This window comes from Phallusia mammillata, chromosome 1, assembly GCF_965637545.1.
Source record: "Phallusia mammillata chromosome 1, kaPhaMamm4.hap1.1, whole genome shotgun sequence".
NCBI classification, from domain to species: Eukaryota; Metazoa; Chordata; class Ascidiacea; order Phlebobranchia; family Ascidiidae; genus Phallusia; species Phallusia mammillata.
Genome location: NC_137252.1, coordinates 26,359,509 through 26,376,431, shown reverse-complemented (window position 1 = coordinate 26,376,431; position 16,923 = coordinate 26,359,509). Strand labels below are relative to the sequence as shown.

The window sequence follows — 16,923 nt, the reverse complement described above, 5'->3', positions numbered from 1 at the left end:
CTAAGAAATGTCCTTATTTTTAACTGTAGTCCTTATTTTGTCTTATTTTTAACAATTACTATAGTCAAATTCCTGCTACAAGTAGAAGTGAACCTAGACCTGGCCTGTTGTGAGATGCACAAAGTATTTTCTACGAACAACGAGTTGCTGGAACAGATTGTTTCTGGCCAAAATATTGCAAACGATATGTCATGACTCGTATAAATGCAATGATTTGTTCAAAAACGTTTGTTTCGTTTCGCACGGAAATTTAATTTTTCGGTTGTCCGTATTTTTGGTTTTAAGTCGATGGCAACCCTGGGCATATAATTGGTCCGTGTACTGACGATTTGCTACTTTTACAGTATTATTTTGTAAGAGGTTAACAGACGTCCGGAAGTTCCCGGACATGTGCGGAATTTTGGCGTAAAATCTGTGTCCGGAAATAATTTTTAAACACTCCCAATGTCCGGAATTTTAGCGTCTTGCAGCCTAATCTAGCCTACATTAGTTTTCACATTTCTTTACCTAATTTACTCAAAAGTTTACAACTTATCAGCATGAATTAAAGGCTATTCGGCGATTTTTTGCGCCATGAAAGCTAAAAATACTCGGACCAGATCCCATGAAACTTTCTGTTTTGTAACTTATTAAGAAACAAAACAGCGCTGTTGTTTCTGTGTTAGTAATGCTATTTTTCAATATACATGTTTAGGTTGGTAACATGTAACAACATGCGATATAACGCACTATAACGCATGTTTGGAGGGTCACGTACTGCCAAGCTTTGAGAATATGTTTGAATGTACGGTAACAAGCAATTAACACGTCTAATACAAAGAAATGATTGTTACCATATTTTAGATTGATATCACAAAGTGAAGTCCAAATGCATGTGAACAATTTAGACACGACTCTGGCAGCACAAAAGTTTATTACATAAATGCGAATTTGCAGGAACACAAAAAAGTTAAACATCCAAAGTGGAAATGGTGAAAAAGGGTTTTAAGATACAATAGCCCGAGCAAGATTGTTGGTTAAGGAAAGTCGCAAATGTTTAATCCTCTGAAGGTGATTTCGTTTTTCTGATTCACTCAATTTTGAAAACAGCTGCGAACAAAAACATCAATAGGTTGACGATTGCAAAATTGAACAACCATAAATAGTAACTGCTCAGTTCTCGGCCGAATTTGCTTTAAAATTTTTTTAACATCTTTAGTTTTTAACCGCTTAAAAATCGAAAGTTCAAACAATGGGCATTAACTTAAGACCAGCGCTCTTAATTGCTTAATCTACATATCACCTCATTCAACTACAGTTTATTTACTATCGGACTTAAAAAAAATTAAAAAATATTATGTTAACATTTTAGAACCTTGTCTTGTTGATCCAGAGTGTTGAGGCAGGCAAGTAAAGAAGATGTTTCTTCGACGCCGTAAATGATTTTGTCTTTATCGAGCAAGGGCAAAGCGTCCATCAGCAACGATAGCCACAACCTAAAGATATTACAACAAATATAATTAGAAATCGTCATATATAACACCCCAGATGCCAAAGAAAAAAACTAAAAGCATTATGTTTGGAAATTCCAATGCCCGTGTGGCGTTTTTCAAAAGAGTCAAATCCTAGACATTTTTAGAGTGAAAATTGCAATTTGTGAGAAAAAGTTCGATTAAACATGCAAAGTATAAAAAAAATTGCATGCTACTGTCTACTTTAATGATGCAAGTCTGGACTCCATTTAAACCCACCAAAAATTATAACAAGCAATATTTTCTTCCTAGTTTTTGATATATTTCGTATTTTTACGCCATTGATCACAATTTAAGCAAGTAACATGTAAACATTAGCCAAACAGTGGCACAATACTCCGTAGTTTGCACTCATTGATGATCGGGCGAGGTCGTTAAAAGGAATTCAAATAAAGCGAATGATTGATTGCTGCGCCATGTGTATGTGGGTGGTCCTACCACACAGTCGAAGGATTAACACGAGATTCTATGTGATCGACAGAAACTAAACCTTCCAGTTTAGGCCCCACTCTGGTGGCATACACTTGAATTTACAGCTTAGTACAAGAAACCACTTACTCCATTGGTGCGATTCGCGACACAAGGAGATTAAGAAGCAAGCGTCCAGCCTCTTCGAATTTTTCCTCTCCATGCAGTCTGTGGAAATCTCGATATTTTCCTGTTTACACCACACATAAACATAGGCAAACAGTTGAAGACCTAAGGTACGTAAGCCATGGAATCGAGGAGCAGCTCAAATAAGAACAAAACTGCTATTGTAGTTTAATACACTCAGTCACATGTTCGTTTGTACTTTTAAATAGGGAATATTTCGCAAAACACTTGGAACTCTTACACGGCACACAGTTTAAGAATCACTGTTACACGATGGCTTCTTTGTACGCTACCTCTTTGGAAATTTCGCTTTTTATTTCTTTTTGGTGCAAAAGTTTTAATGTCAACTTACCTAAGAAAGTCAGTCTTTCGGACATTAGGATAGTTGGGCCGAGATAGTCGATGACGTCAATGTTCGAGAATGTTCCGGTTTGTGCGTATTCAGTAAGCATCTGATCAGCGATGTACATTGCAAATGAAGAGTCCTAAAAACAATTTCCAAAAAACACAAAATTTGTTTAGGGTAACAGTAAGCGTCTCATGATAAATACCAACGATATTATGAAACCGAAGGCTTGAAGAGCAAAACACGTGTTACGCTTAGTTAGAGGGGAAAGTAGGCTTCCTGACAACTTAGTTTTTGACAGTTGCTTGAGTTGAAAACTAGTAAAAAAATTTACAGCACTTAATTAGGGCCGCAATAAGTTTGCTGAGAAATCGCGTTTGAAAAGCGATTGTATATGATATATCCGTGTTTTGCAGTCGGAAAATTCGGAAAAGGAACTACAAAAAAGCACAGTAATTGTTCTTTTTCCCCCAAGCTTAAAGATTCTAACCCACCACTGCTTCATGTGTTTAAGAGACAGATCATAAACGGCTTTTCCACAAAAAAAGATAACTGCAATAATGTCGCCACTCTGACTTTTGTAATCGCAACGGTGAAGATTTCAAACTCGAGCAAAAAACAAACAAACACATAAATAAAAACATGATAAGCAAAGATAGTCATATTTATATATATTTACTTACGTTTGATTTAATACACCACAAAAGTGCGTTTCCCAGTCTTTTGTTAGTGAGTGCTTTCATTGCCATTTGCTTGCAGATACTCTGTGCTAAAATACAAAGTTAACTTATTGCACAGAAATAAACTCATTCATTACCATTCAAATAACAATTAGAAGTGTGGCTTAGCACATTTTGTTGTTGCATTTACACTATAACCTATTTTAAAACATAAATATATTTTCTATGCTTATTTTGTATTGGGTTCCATATTAGCCATCGTCTTTTATAACCTTAGTCGTTTCTGCAGGCAAAAACTCATGGGTCCCCACACATGCAAAGTTGAAAATAATGCAATTCAAGAGATAACCATGAGAAAGTCGGCTGTTGTAAGGTAAAACACAGTGATCGGCTTAAATAATAATACTATGTAGAATACAAACTATAAAATTAGATTCACCCCAGATATTGTTTGAAGTATGTCCTATTTAATGTTTTAAAAAACTGACCTATTTTAGGGGGCTAGTGGGGTAACTAATTGGGTTTGACACACAAACTCAAAAATGTATAAAAACCAAAATGACTCAATCAATAGTACTGCAAAATTTCAGCCCAATCCGCCAATGTTTAAAATTTCGACCACTAGAGGTGTTTTAAGCAACAACCATTAATGTTTCTGACGTCATATGGGCTGTTAACAAGCCCCTAACTGCCATGGCACAAAAACGTCCACCAAGCAACCCACCAACGAGCAACATACAACTGGTTGCCCTTGTAACACTATTGCGCCAAAGAAATCTTTCGTTTGTGGTGCCCAGTAACATACAAATACGTTTTACACTTTAGGGGCTTGTGGGGTAAATGTTAGGAGTACAGGGTTGAACACAACAACCGACACCTATAAATGGCATACTATACAAGAAATCCAAATTTCAGCCAATTCTGACACTGTTCAAAAACTCACCCATTTTAGGGGACTAGCGGGGTAAATACTGGGGTTATCAACAAAAACAAAGTGGGATGCACATCTACATGAATATATCTACCATCTGTGTAAATTTCAGCCAAATCCATCAAACATTTAACAAAAAACGAGTCGGACAAATTTGGGTAAAAACACCCATTTTAGGGGGCTAGCGGGGTAAATACTGGGGTTATCAACAAAAACAAAGTGGGATGCACATCTACATAACTATATCTACCATCTGTGTAAATTTCAGCCAAATCCATCAAACATTTGATGGAAAAACGAGTCGGACAAACTTTGGGAAGAAAACAAAAGAAAAAAAACAAAAACAATTTGAGTAAAATCAATATTTTTTTCATAATTTTCAAATGCATGAACATTGAGATATTTTTCTTACCTTCAGTGGTCAGTTGATGTTTTTCACACAAACGCAAAAGTTTGGCAACCTTCTTTTCTGATGAAAGCGGGATTCGTTGAACGTACAACGCCAGGTAATGGTTGGATTCAGTAGAACAAGAAGCCAAGTAACTTGCCACAACATCCCATAAACTTTCCACGCCGCTCATAGCATTTGCATATTGCACAAGTAGAAAGTCCCGCAAATCTGAACTGTTTCTAAAAAAAGTTGAACAAAAATTTGGTAAAAGTAAATGTTAAGGAAATGAAAATTAAAAACAGTTAAAAGTACAGTTTTCATTCTTCGTGGTCTGTGCAAAATTATTATTTTCTAATTGGTAAGAAATGTGTAAAGACACTTAGGCTAATCATTCTATAATAATGAACTTACTCCGATGAATAGTTTGGAATTAACTCAGAATAGTAAATCAAGTCTGTAAGATGAGTTGGAAGCCACCAGTTACTTAAATGAATACAGCACTCCCGAATAACCTGAAAAATACTATTGTTAATAACTATATTGGCATACATAACACTTAAAATTGTTTTAAATTTGAGTTTGTTACCCATTTCAATTCAGCCAGTTATTTGAATATTAATTGTGTTCTGTTAACTTCGACAATTTGTATGTAGACACAAAAATACAAGCACTATCACACTATTTTGCACAAATAACTTCAACCTGAATGTGTTTTGCCAACCTGTGAAACATCAAACTTGAAAGCAGCAAGTAAAATATTATCCAAAGCACTGAGTTCTGTGTGGCCTCCATACATGTCAATGCACAACTGAAATAAAACCCATTTATGTCACTTATTGTAAATTCCACAAAACTAAAACACAAATAAAAAATAAAACAAAAAATATTTGTCTAGTTTTCATTGGTCACACGCGATTTGTTTTATAACCCTACACATGGACCTGTTTTGTAAAGAAACACAGAGTTGGGTGTTTCTATATTCAATGTCTGTTAATTGCCTAGGGTTTATACACTGGGTTTTGAATTGTATATTTGTTAATAATGACGTAAGCATTTGCCAATTATTTTATAACAAGTATATTACTTTACATATCTTTTAGGCCATATCATTTAATTATTTTTAGACATTTTTTCCATAGTTTGTTGATTTTGTAGGATTTGGCTGTTGTTTATTTAATTTAAAGAAATGCGCAACTTAACTTAGTTGCCAAATGATGGATATTACCTTGCTGTGATAATGCAGGTCATACAAGTTTATTGTTGGGTTTGTGTACAAGAGGTAAGTGATGAGGATTCGATACCAACTTCCACTTAGTTCTGAGAGTTGATGAAAAACTTCTTCATCGCCACACAAAATCTAAAAACAACATCGAAGTATTAAATTGTTAAATGAATTTTTCTATTCAAACTGTTGTGTTGCTAAACAAATGACAAACCCAACAAAAATGGGAATAAATAATACAGATTTTACACATAAGTGAAAGTTTTTATTGTTTTGCTTATAACAAGGAGGTGCTAAAGCAGTTTTCCAAATTAAGTACAAATGGCACAGGCGCTTCTTGTTGCATACTTACCTTACAAATTGTCTTTAATTCAATTACAGTGTCAAAGTCACCATCATGTAATCGCTTTAAACATTCATCCTGCCAATGTCTCCATTTCATTTCAAACTCAGCCGTAGACTGGCCTTGGTAAAACTAAAAAAAACTATAAATAAGTTTTCTGCAAACTCTACGGAAAAAAACAACGCAAAGAGTGAAAGAAATTTTGAAAATGAATCAGCTTTTCAGCCTGTGAATTCCAGCAAACTGTCATGTAGTTGTATGGCTACACTAGCCAATACAGCCTATCTCTTGTCACCAACTATACTGATGAGACCTTATAGGAATAGTGTGCACTTTCAGCAGTTAATTAACTATCATCATTGTAAAATATGTTTTTCAATTTATTTTCATAAAAAAATAAAATGCCTACTAAGAATTGATTTTGGCAAATGGAGTAGCCGAAAGTTAAAAAATCTGCTGAATATAAAACTATGGAGAATGTGGCATCAACACCCAGATATGAAAACACAGGGATTTAGTGTTTAAACATTAAAGATCAGTATCTGCTTACAGTGTTTGTCTGCAAAAAGGCTGACACAATGGGATGTGTTGTTATTGTGTGGGACAAAAACACAGAATAGAAACTTGACCCCTTTTGTTGGAAGTACGCTATGGAATACCTGACACACACTGAATGGAAAGCTTACTTGTGTCGAGAGCTCTGCAACCACAGAAGTTTGTGTAAACAATTTTGTGTGGACTTGTGAATCAACATTGGCAAAGCTTTCAGAATTGACTGGTAAATATACTGTGTATCAGAAAGTGGAATTGATTGAAGCTTTGTATGTATTGAGGTAGCTTTGAGTAAAAGAAGCGAAGTGTCTTGAAGTTGGAGACAATTTGCTCATTTTATGTGATATTAGAATAAGTTAGAATACAAAAGTCAGAGGAAAGTAATGTAGTAAGTATTACCAGTAGATTTTGTATAATTATTGTCTGTAAACAAAAATTTCAGAGTTACAGAGACCATGCAAAGTGAACTAAAGCATATAAAACACTTTTCAGTTCAAATGCCTCAAAGTGTAAAATAGGCAAACAGAATCTTGAGTGTTTGTACACAATTACAGAAAAAGGTTTTTATAAAATTAGTCTTTTTTGTACCGAATCAGGTAATACTATTATTACACTACAGTTAGTTTTGAATATTACTTAAAGTCATGGGAATGAAAAAGAAGAACAAAGCTGCTTCCTTGTTGGATTCTCTGCATTATCAGAATGCACTGAGAGTAAATTTTGTTGAATCAAATCGGTTACACAAGGTTGTCAAAGCAATTTCCACTGAACAACAAAGGTAAAGTGGTGATGTGATAAATTAATAGTTTAAAATGATTTTGTAAATTTTGACAAAAATTTATGACAAAAACTACAATCATTCCAAAACTTGCCTTTGTCCTAATATCCCCTTCGAAATTTTATTCTTTAAATTTTGGTGCATTTTCAGAGCAGTGAGAGGAAGAGATAGAAAGTGGGAAAGCACACAAACATGGAAACAAAACATACAAACAACATCAGGGAAAGCTGATTTGACAAAGTATGATAAATTGCTTGCAACAAAAACTGAAGAGGTGAAAACAAGTTTGGTGACATTTTAGAATAAAAATTCCTAATAAACTGCTTACATTCTAATTGTTACTTAAGGATTTTGTTTACACAGTAAAAGGGTGTTTTTCCAAACACTATTTACAATAGATAATCCCATGATAGTTTTTACATATTTTTACAACTATGGGGAGTCTCATGGGTAACAAAAAGGTGGATAATGCACAATTTTTTGTTTATCTATCATCTGTGTAACTTTAGAGAAAGAAAAGATTAACAAAATAATAATGACAATAACAAAACCTATATTTACATTTTAACATTTGGGGTAAATAAAAATGCAAATAATCAATACAATGTCCACCACAAGCATTAAAGTAAGTTCAGAATTGATATTTTTAGGATGAGGATATTGCACCAGACTTTTACTTCTTGTATGGAGTGAGCATTGGAGAAAGACCAAAGTTGATGAAAGACTTTTTGGGCAAGCAGCGAAAACATGAAACCAAAGAAGGTTTGTAGAAAGTTGTAACATAAAAAAGAGACTAAATATTTTTGATCTGTTACAATAAATTTTTAAATGTTTTAAAAACAATTTGTAATGATAAACATGTTTATATTTCATTTTTGACCTAGTATTAGTATTTTTTTAAAGTTGACACATTTAAAACAATTGAATTCAAACGTCAACACAATTTAACTGAAAATTTCCTTTATTTTTTAATGTTATGTGTGTGTTTTTCAAGAGAAAGCCTCAATAAGGGATAGTGAAACAACAAAGTTTGAACAGGATTCCACAGATGATAATTCATCAGTGATGGATAGCTCAAGAAGTACAGGTATAAAAAAATTCCAAATGAAGAAACGGAAAATAATTAGTAAATCAGTACTAAGCACCAACAAAATACAATTTATCAAGCTGGGAAAGTACTGTTATTTCTATTTCAATAAACCCTGCAAATTAATGTGTTTAAATGGCACGATATAACCCAAAACCCAAAGTTTAATAATTCATTTTAATAATTTCAATTGATTTTGTAACAAAATATCCCATGTGATATACCCTAAGAATTGCACTTCAAAGTAAAGTTTTTGCTGCCCAAAGTGAATGGAAAAAACCTGTTTAACTACAAAAAAGCATACAAATTATAATTGTGTTTTACAGAACAACCGGCATACAACCAAATAATGATTGACAACCAAGTTGTAACCCAAGTTCCCATCGGATATAACAAATCTTGTAAAAAGAAAAGTCACTGGCACACAAAGTGCACAAGCGAAGGAATGAAGCAGACCAACACACGAATACCAGAATACTACAAAATGAAACACAAATATATTCTACCACCTGTAAATATGTTTAGATGATAGTGTTTTGTTGTATTTTTTTGCCTGACTTTGTTTCAGGACTTTGCAAGTAATTTCAAGTACATTTGTAAGTTGTGACAAAACCATGGTGTTTTAATGTGACTGAAGTATTTTTGGATCTGTTGGTGGCAACTGTTTTCAAAATAAAGTATTTAAAGTTCAACTTACAGAAAAAAGTGGCATCTTTCTCAACAGTTCATCGATGCTTGAGAATGACTGAAAAAAACAAAAACTAGTTTAATGGGCATTAGAAAATGTGAATAATTTCATCTTTAACACACACTCTTTAGAACTTAGGTTACAACTGCTACGCCCTGGTGATTGTCAGCTTATTGGCTGATTTAGAGACATAAAAAAAATATTAAGCTATAAAAACACAAATATAAATATTTCAAGAAATACAAGTAAAGAGCACTAAACAAGATAATAAATGCTTACATCATAAACTTGTGTTTGGTAATGTGGATGGAGCTTCAACATATCCCTAGCTTCTGATACTCTGCCCTGTAAAACCAGAATCATTAAATGCATATGATACAGTAAGCTAGGGTATAAAAATGTTATATTGACAGTTGATACCACCGTACCACAAATACAAAACATATTGGGAACTAATAGGATAGGAGTAATAAAAGACATACCACGAAGACATACATTATTATGGTCGTTACTTACTAATAAATAACCAATATTATATTCAACTGTAGAGCACAAATGGTATCCAAATATTTTTCGTATGCTTAAGTTGATTTTATTTCGCTGGGTGAAAGGAAACATAGCAAAACAATAGCACCGCTTACAAGAAACCAACACAAGTAATTGTCAAACCTGCAAAACTAGGGCATACACTGCATCCCAATAACTTGGATGACTTGCAGGAGGAGTTTCATCAACTGATCGCGTGCATTCTTGTACGAGTTCATCTGCAAGTGGAAAATGCCACTTGCACCATTCCACCAGCTGCAGTAGAACAGCACCATCTACAAAAACAATGAGACCTGAACATCTGCTTCTGACTATCTTAAAAACTGTTTTCAGCAAGTCGTATTTACCCATGTTGAACAATTAAGAAATTTTTTCTATTTTTGTTTCAGTTAGAAATAAAAAAGTTCTATTTTTCAAAAATGAAAAAAATTTCAGAGATGAGATGGCGTTTTTACATTTTTTATGCACTTCTTTAAAAATAACAAAAAAACAATTACCTGGAAGGTTTTCAACAAAAAGAATTTCACATAAGCTCCAAATGAGTTCCATCATACTGTACAGCTTCATCTAAAAGCAGAGTCAGTATTTTACTTGGCATATAGATTTTAAAAACACCCTTGGTACCCCTTTTCAGCAAATCTGAAGTAAGTTTACTATGCAGGCAACAAATATCAAAACAAATCAAAGTTGATTACATTTAAAAAAAAAAACATAATTTTATGGGGCAGATATACCTGTTGTTCTAATCCAGCTTCATGGTTCTCATGTTCACCTGCAAATCAGATGAAATTTTACTTTCTGGTATGAATTCAGACAGCTGCTTATTATAGTGTTTCTGTCATTTTGTGCCTCTTGAATATTTTGATAAATTGTATTGGTCAGACTTTTTTTAAATGTACAGAACCCCTAGAAATGTGAATTAGGTGATTTTTTAAAAAGGAAATATATGACTATCAAAAACTCTAAGCTCAAACAAACCCACAACCTTTTGACAGGAGTTTTAAATCAAGACATTCAATGAAACAATAGTAGTGGTTCGCCATCATTTCAGTTTTTTGGCTGAATAATTGGTGCGGGCCAAAATAAGTTTTCACTGTCACCATAGTTACTACCACCAAGCGTACCTTCCAATTTTAGGCGAATCTCAAGAAAGTTGGAATGAAGTATTGACCGATACTTGCGGCTAAACTTTAATAATCTGAAAAAAAAGACAATTTTTCAAAAGTAAACTAAAACTGTTTGCTATGATAATGTGTGAAAGTTACAATGATTTGTCCAAAGATTTGTCTTTAACTTCTTTTCTCATCTGTTGCAAGCTGGCAAAAACCACTGAAAACGAAATAATACAAAACTTTATACAAGAAGAATCAGTCGGTAAACAACTCATGTTTGAAACTGCAAAGTTTAAATCAATTTTTGACATACTGTGTGATTCATTAATAAGTTTTCGTGATGTTGGATGCTCCATATCTGTGTTAAGCTGTACATTATGAAGATATACAGGACCAGTCTGTCTGAAATTGTCTGCAAAAAAGGTTATTCATTTGTATGAATTTCAAGTATGTGCATATTTTACTCTTACCCTGATTATCAGGTAAAGCAGGAGCAAATGTCATGATTTTGTTGCCGCCCTGCCAACAGGCTATCATATTACAATCCCGAGTCGAAGAATCTCTTATGACCTGAAATAGAGTATGTAAACAACATAGGATTTAAGTTCTCACCGGCTATTCCCACTCCTAATTTAATTTCATTTGAAAAAAGATGAACAAGTTGCCATTAACTCAGGTGTTTGTCCTAAACAAATTTACCAGATTAAAATATACTTTGGCCTTTTCCTTTCGTTTCCCTTCGCAAAGCAAAACTGCTAGCAACTGACAATCACAACAAACTATACAACAATGATACTTACCATTTCATTAACTTTATGGTACTCGACTAATTCGTCCATGATTTTGGTCAAATAAAAATGTGTGTAATACAAACACCAAACTTGGTGTTTTAAAACAAATCCTATATTTCTGTTAAGTTGACTTGAAAAACACAACCCCGCGTTGATTTTTTTGTGAAAATAACGAAGCCAAAGAAGGCACAAGTTTCAAAAAGCTACCCCTGTTTTCGTGGGTCATTTTATGTTTAGCAGACAAATTATGTTTAAAATCTTGTATCGATTAGGTTTATTCTCTTTAAATGAAAATAAAAAATGCTAAATTACACCTATATTGCACTATTGTTTCAATATAAATTTTTAATCAGTGAATTACGATTTCAATGTCGAGACAATGTAGGTTATTTCCCGTTTCTGTTTGTATGTGATTGTGCTGTGCATTTGAAAAGGGGCTGTTCTTATCACCCGAACTACACAGTTTGCTCAATTTAAGTAATTGACGCAATTTACCAAAATTTAATAAAAAAAGAATGCAAATGCTGACGGTTAGGGCCATTAGGGTCTGGGAAGGGGTTTTTACAATTATATTATTACTCAATCTTGTTTTAGGACAAGCAAATTCGGTGTGAAAACCACTCTGTCGCTGTGTTTTATTTGTTTTGTGAAAACAAATGCATTTCGGTTTTATAAGCATCATCAGTGTCTGAAACAATAAATAAAACAAATAAATATTTGTTTTAGATGGATCCCTTTAACAGTTTTGAAAAGTTTTGCTAAGAGTTAATAAACGACACTGCAGCATTATGCCGGGTTGGGGTCAGGCTCCAAAGAAATGCGTTTTAATTTGTATTCAATTGTCAGTTTTAGATTGGACTAGATCTATTGCACAAATATTAAGTGCGCGAAGTGAGTAATTTGTCTGTAGTTTATAGAAAAGATGCAAAGGGGGGACACTCAAAGTTTCTCAACAAAATATTTAACCAATTACATTCTAGTGCTGATTTTTTTGACCACAATAAGCATACGCTCCGCAAGTTAACGATCGAACGTTCATATGGGACAAGGATTTATTGGATCTTGATTCTCTGCCATCCGTCCGCTTTGTCAGGTTAAAAAGACAGCTATGGTTTAACCTTGGAAACAAAACAAACAACATGCCATGGACAATCGGGCTAAATTTAGCCAGACATGCGTGGGAAACAGTTCCATGCAACACATGGCGCCCCGGAAACGCCGCTTTGTAATGGCAAGGTCAAAACGGATAAACGTCCCTGCGACGTCATACCAGAAAAATATACCTTTGATCGTCATGGCAACGCTTGTGGATTGATTGTGCTGCGTGCTTGCCCCGCCCAACTGTGTGCTGCAGGTTGATGACTCCTTTGCGTTCGAATATACGCGGCATCGATTAGTGAACGCGCTACGTTGCAGCGGACATTGAGCAAGTCACGTAAATCAACAACGTGCCAGGTTTTGCGATCCGCAACATGAAACAAAGACGGCGCGCGGATTTGCCGGGCAATCGATGGCGATTCCCGTAAACAGTTTCACTTCATGGCAACCGCTAAGGTCACGCAATACGCACAGGTCCAATACATCCGGCCCGTGAGAGTATAAAAGGCCAGATCGGAATTGGACGGTCTTATCTTGGAAAAAGTATTCATCCCTGTCAGACAAGCGTCGTTCTAAATTTGATTTTATACTCGTGGTAAGTACGAGGTACGATTTGTGATAGCGAAGTTATAAATTATAAATGAAATAAACGAGTTTGAAGAAATAAACAAAAAGAAATTGAAGGCAAAAACTTGGGCAAATGTGGATCTACAGTTCAGTAAAAAAATTAGGTCTCATAAAAAATATTATAATTTTTTTGAAATAAGTTTAAAACTCCGAATAGATGCAAACGGTCGACAGAAGTCACCTTTGCCTACAGTTTATTTGTGATTGCACCAATTTTGCATTAAACATATCGCTTTTAATAAAAAAGGGCATTGTGACACACCTGTCGCCTGATTAGCCAAAAGTTGGATGTTCAATGCCCACTCATGTATTTTTGATGTAAAATCTTTTTATTACCTGTATTTTTTTCGCTAGCGCTTCCTCTGCTTCTGAGAAAAGGGTTGGAGAAGTAGCGATGGTCTCATGTTTTTAGTCTTTACTATACTCAGAGGGGTGTTAAATTGTTTCTTTGTGGGCCTCGTTCGTTGCAACTGTAGCTATAACCCGTTCAAGATTGAGTTTTCAAGTCTTGTTTTGTGGCATAAAGGAAAAGAATGTACGCTACGCAGTGTGTCATCGTCGCTGAACTTCTACTCGCCATTTTATTTGCCGCTGATGCGAGGGTTTTGCCGAATCAACTCTCTCCAGGACCTCAAAGCGATAATGAATACCAACAATTACAAGCACTAGTAAGATAAATTTATTTGTTATTGACAGATTTGTAGCTTCACATCTCGTTGTACTAATACATACAGTGCTTGTACTTTATTAAGTTAGTGCGTTTCAACTCTTACAGAACAGTTGCAGTTTAAAATAAATCTTGTGTTTATTAACTGATATGTGCCTTAGGGCGCATACCAACAGCTTTGAATATTAACATATTCCATTACGTTTGTGATGATGCCATAACATACTACAATCAGCCCATGTCACAGATTGGGTACCGACAGATATGTCTTCACTTATAGACGATCAGCGTCTGTGTAATATTTTGTAATTCTGTTGAGTAAAACGGAAAGTAACGATGCCTTTTAACAAGGCACAATTAAAGTATCTAATCCGTAGATAAAAGTTTACACTGATGCTGATCGTCTGCCGCACCTCTTAATTATTTTTGGACATTTTTTATGTTTATCAATTGTCTTGTAAAGCTTGATGTTTGGGAAAACTCCACAAGCCCATCAATGCCGGCGGAAAACCTTCATGACAAACTTCTTTCGAAAATATTGGAACTGCCAATGAGGTGAGAAGCGATTGAGACACCCACATAGCATAGCATTTGAGATAGTTTTTGAAGTCATAGGATACCTTTAAAGCTGATTTAATCCGGGACCGTATTGGGTGTTCTAAGGACCTAACTTCCACGAACACCTGCGCGTATCATCTATATATCAATAGACGATAAATAATTTAATGTTTGTATGTAATCAATATGCTTTAGTTACAAGTCTTTCCGTTTGTGGCGGCAAACAAAAGCAAAATCCTAATTCAAGTCGCCGGTGTACGCAAAATGTTTATGGGATTTTTTATTTATAAACCAAGATAAGTGGATCTTCAATAAGTTTATTTGACATACTTTAGCGATGAATTTTAAAAACATACGGTTTTAAACTGTATTATTATTTACTTGATTCGGTCCATATCGTTTTTACAATGTCATTCCTGAAGTCTTCCGTCATTTTGTTTTAGGTCATTAAGAAGATATTTATCTATTGCACTTCCATTTGGCAGAAATTTTACGAGATTTTCTGTTAAGAATAAAATGAACGATAATTTTGATCTTGAAGGGTGTTCATTGTGCCCTTTTTACATTTCTGTGCCAAACAATTGATGTTTTGAAATGTTGGTAAGGGATTAAGCTTTACCGATTTGGACTTCCACATCTCATTAAATCCTAAACCAACCGTAAATCTCTCAATAAAAAAACAGTTAAGCGTTTATATAGCAAAGCAACCCCATAATTTCGACAAACAAACCATGTCCCCTTCAATCAACACAACACCTTCGATAAATAATTGCCAACAAACATATGGCGTGTAAGGATAGCGACATATTGGTTTTACATCTTGCATTGATTATTATCAGAATCGGTTTGTTTGCGATTTTGGGAAACTAAACAAAATTTACGACCTGCGTGGTCCATCGTTGCCCTTTGGTCATCATTTTACGTGGATTTATGTATTTAATAATACGGTTTGACACTTATGGGTCGTGAAATAAATCCAACAAATCGAGTGCGGAAGCAAAACGCTCACAGGAGTGTAGCTCTGAGTAAAAAATACGGCAATACACACATATTGCAACAAATACAGTGCAGTATGGGTTTGGTAGTTCGAGGCAAGAGTAGGCACAAGTTTGACTAAATCCGGCTTCATTACGACCAAATTTTACACTGGGCACAGTTTTGTCTTTTTATCCAGGTTAATCTAACTTTTTGAAAAAATCAGACTTATTTAAAAACAAATAATCGAGTCGGTTTTGGGTTTTTTTTTAATTTCGGATTTTCCGGGTTTTGGTTATCCTTGTTGTAAGCTTAAACATTTCACCAGGTTTAAGTAATACTGTTCGCAATTTTAAAATGTAATAACCACTTAAAAAACAACTAAGTTTCCGTAATTTTTGAATAAAATACGAAACAAAATAATGCATTATCACGTTGTATGCAGAGAACTTTTTGAAAACGTCCCAATTCAAGAGCCAAGCCAAGGTGAAGTCGTCAGGAAAAAGAGCGCTGACTCCGATTTCATTGCGAAGTGGCGAGAACAGAGACAACGCTTGAAATTGAATCACTACAGATCCCGGATCTCCCAGAGTCTTGTCAATCAAATAGCAAGAATGTAAAGGACGGATTGGTTGGACCTGTGTATAATTTTCTCAGCTTATTGGTTGTGAATTGTAATATTTTTGTTTTTAAATCATTCTGTACTTCAATAAACACCTGATTCCTTTTTGGTAAATTAAAGTTTTGGTAAATTAGTCTCTTGGCTTGATTGAGTTTACACCATGTGTATGGCGGACATCTTTAAAAATTCGCCAAAGGCTGAGGTAAATGTACGTAAACGTTTTCACCTTAGTCTCGCCAGCAGGTTTAATAACAAATTAACTAAATGTAAATTAATGACAAACACGAAAAGCGTTTTGGTATCATTTTTGCGCGATATGTGTGCATCAACATCGGCACAAGCATAGCAACTTTTTAAGTTTTTTTTAAAAAAAATTATTAGTTATTGCGACGGGTTTTTCAACGTTTGCTATTGTAACTGTGATTGTTGCAGCATTAGAAACAGATTTTCGCAGCATTTGAACAGATTGGGACCTTTTTAGCATTACACAACTCCATAGCGACATCATGCAATTATAGACAAAGATTAAATGTGCATTTAAACATGATCAGTCAACCCACCATGCCAAAAACTTTTTGAAGCTAGCATAACTAAAAGGACATCACATTTTTACAAATCCTCGGAGAAAATGTATTTACCCGAAAACAATGTCATCGTCAGTAGATGGCAGTAAGGAGCAAACACAGACCTCGTTTTACCAAAATATTTTCCGAACGTTGAAGTGATGGCAAGTGCACATGATAAACGTACAATATTGATTAACATTAAGTTCTGTATTGCGTACATCGGAATATTAGTTCTGGA

The 16,923-nt window shown here is 34.5% G+C and overlaps 3 protein-coding genes across 3 annotated transcripts; 2 read left to right on the top strand and 1 right to left on the bottom strand.

The window, feature by feature from the left end:
• Positions 1–894: 894 nt before the first annotated feature.
• LOC145237170 (nuclear pore complex protein Nup85-like) lies at positions 895–11,723 on the bottom strand. The gene is made up of 20 exons (XM_080099940.1): positions 11,582–11,723; positions 11,252–11,351; positions 11,095–11,193; positions 10,935–10,998; positions 10,794–10,867; positions 10,404–10,441; positions 10,167–10,236; positions 9,793–9,944; positions 9,403–9,468; positions 9,133–9,180; positions 6,028–6,150; positions 5,679–5,810; positions 5,175–5,261; positions 4,865–4,965; positions 4,475–4,692; positions 3,135–3,220; positions 2,458–2,590; positions 2,070–2,169; positions 1,355–1,475; positions 895–1,089 (listed from the first exon to the last, which is right to left on the bottom strand). Exons 1-20 carry the CDS (start codon positions 11,618–11,620, stop codon positions 985–987), a joined length of 1,956 nt encoding a protein of 651 aa, XP_079956066.1. The 5' UTR covers positions 11,621–11,723; the 3' UTR covers positions 895–984.
• Positions 6,418–9,140, top strand: LOC145237180 (uncharacterized). The gene is made up of 5 exons (XM_080099951.1): positions 6,418–7,348; positions 7,499–7,622; positions 7,999–8,110; positions 8,343–8,435; positions 8,762–9,140. Exons 1-5 carry the CDS (start codon positions 7,215–7,217, stop codon positions 8,962–8,964), a joined length of 666 nt encoding a protein of 221 aa, XP_079956077.1. The 5' UTR covers positions 6,418–7,214; the 3' UTR covers positions 8,965–9,140.
• A 1,278-nt stretch (positions 11,724–13,001) lies between the features above and the next one.
• Positions 13,002–16,238, top strand: LOC145239531 (uncharacterized). The gene is made up of 4 exons (XM_080102878.1): positions 13,002–13,265; positions 13,824–13,965; positions 14,428–14,519; positions 15,943–16,238. Exons 2-4 carry the CDS (start codon positions 13,831–13,833, stop codon positions 16,115–16,117), a joined length of 402 nt encoding a protein of 133 aa, XP_079959004.1. The 5' UTR covers positions 13,002–13,265; positions 13,824–13,830; the 3' UTR covers positions 16,118–16,238.
• The last annotated feature ends 685 nt before the right edge of the window (positions 16,239–16,923 follow it).

Bases quoted from the DNA above. Each gene is read 5' to 3' on its own strand.
- LOC145237170 (XM_080099940.1), bottom strand. From the start codon at position 11,620: ATGGACGAATTAGTCGAGTACCATAAAGTTAATGAAATG. The intron at 10,999-11,094 runs GTATGTCAAAAA...TTTCGTTTTCAG, and splicing joins ACTTATTAATGAATCACACA to TGGTTTTTGCCAGCTTGCAA. The intron at 9,469-9,792 runs GTTTGACAATTA...CTGGTTTTACAG, and splicing joins TGTATGCCCTAGTTTTGCAG to GGCAGAGTATCAGAAGCTAG.
- LOC145239531 (XM_080102878.1), top strand. From the start codon at position 13,831: ATGTACGCTACGCAGTGTGTCATCGTCGCTGAACTTCTACTCGCCATT. The intron at 13,966-14,427 runs GTAAGATAAATT...TGTCTTGTAAAG, and splicing joins ACCAACAATTACAAGCACTA to CTTGATGTTTGGGAAAACTC. The intron at 14,520-15,942 runs GTGAGAAGCGAT...CGTTGTATGCAG, and splicing joins ATATTGGAACTGCCAATGAG to AGAACTTTTTGAAAACGTCC.
- LOC145237180 (XM_080099951.1), top strand. From the start codon at position 7,215: ATGGGAATGAAAAAGAAGAACAAAGCTGCTTCCTTGTTGGATTCTCTG. The intron at 7,349-7,498 runs GTAAAGTGGTGA...GTGCATTTTCAG, and splicing joins ATTTCCACTGAACAACAAAG to AGCAGTGAGAGGAAGAGATA. The intron at 8,436-8,761 runs GTATAAAAAAAT...TGTGTTTTACAG, and splicing joins GGATAGCTCAAGAAGTACAG to AACAACCGGCATACAACCAA.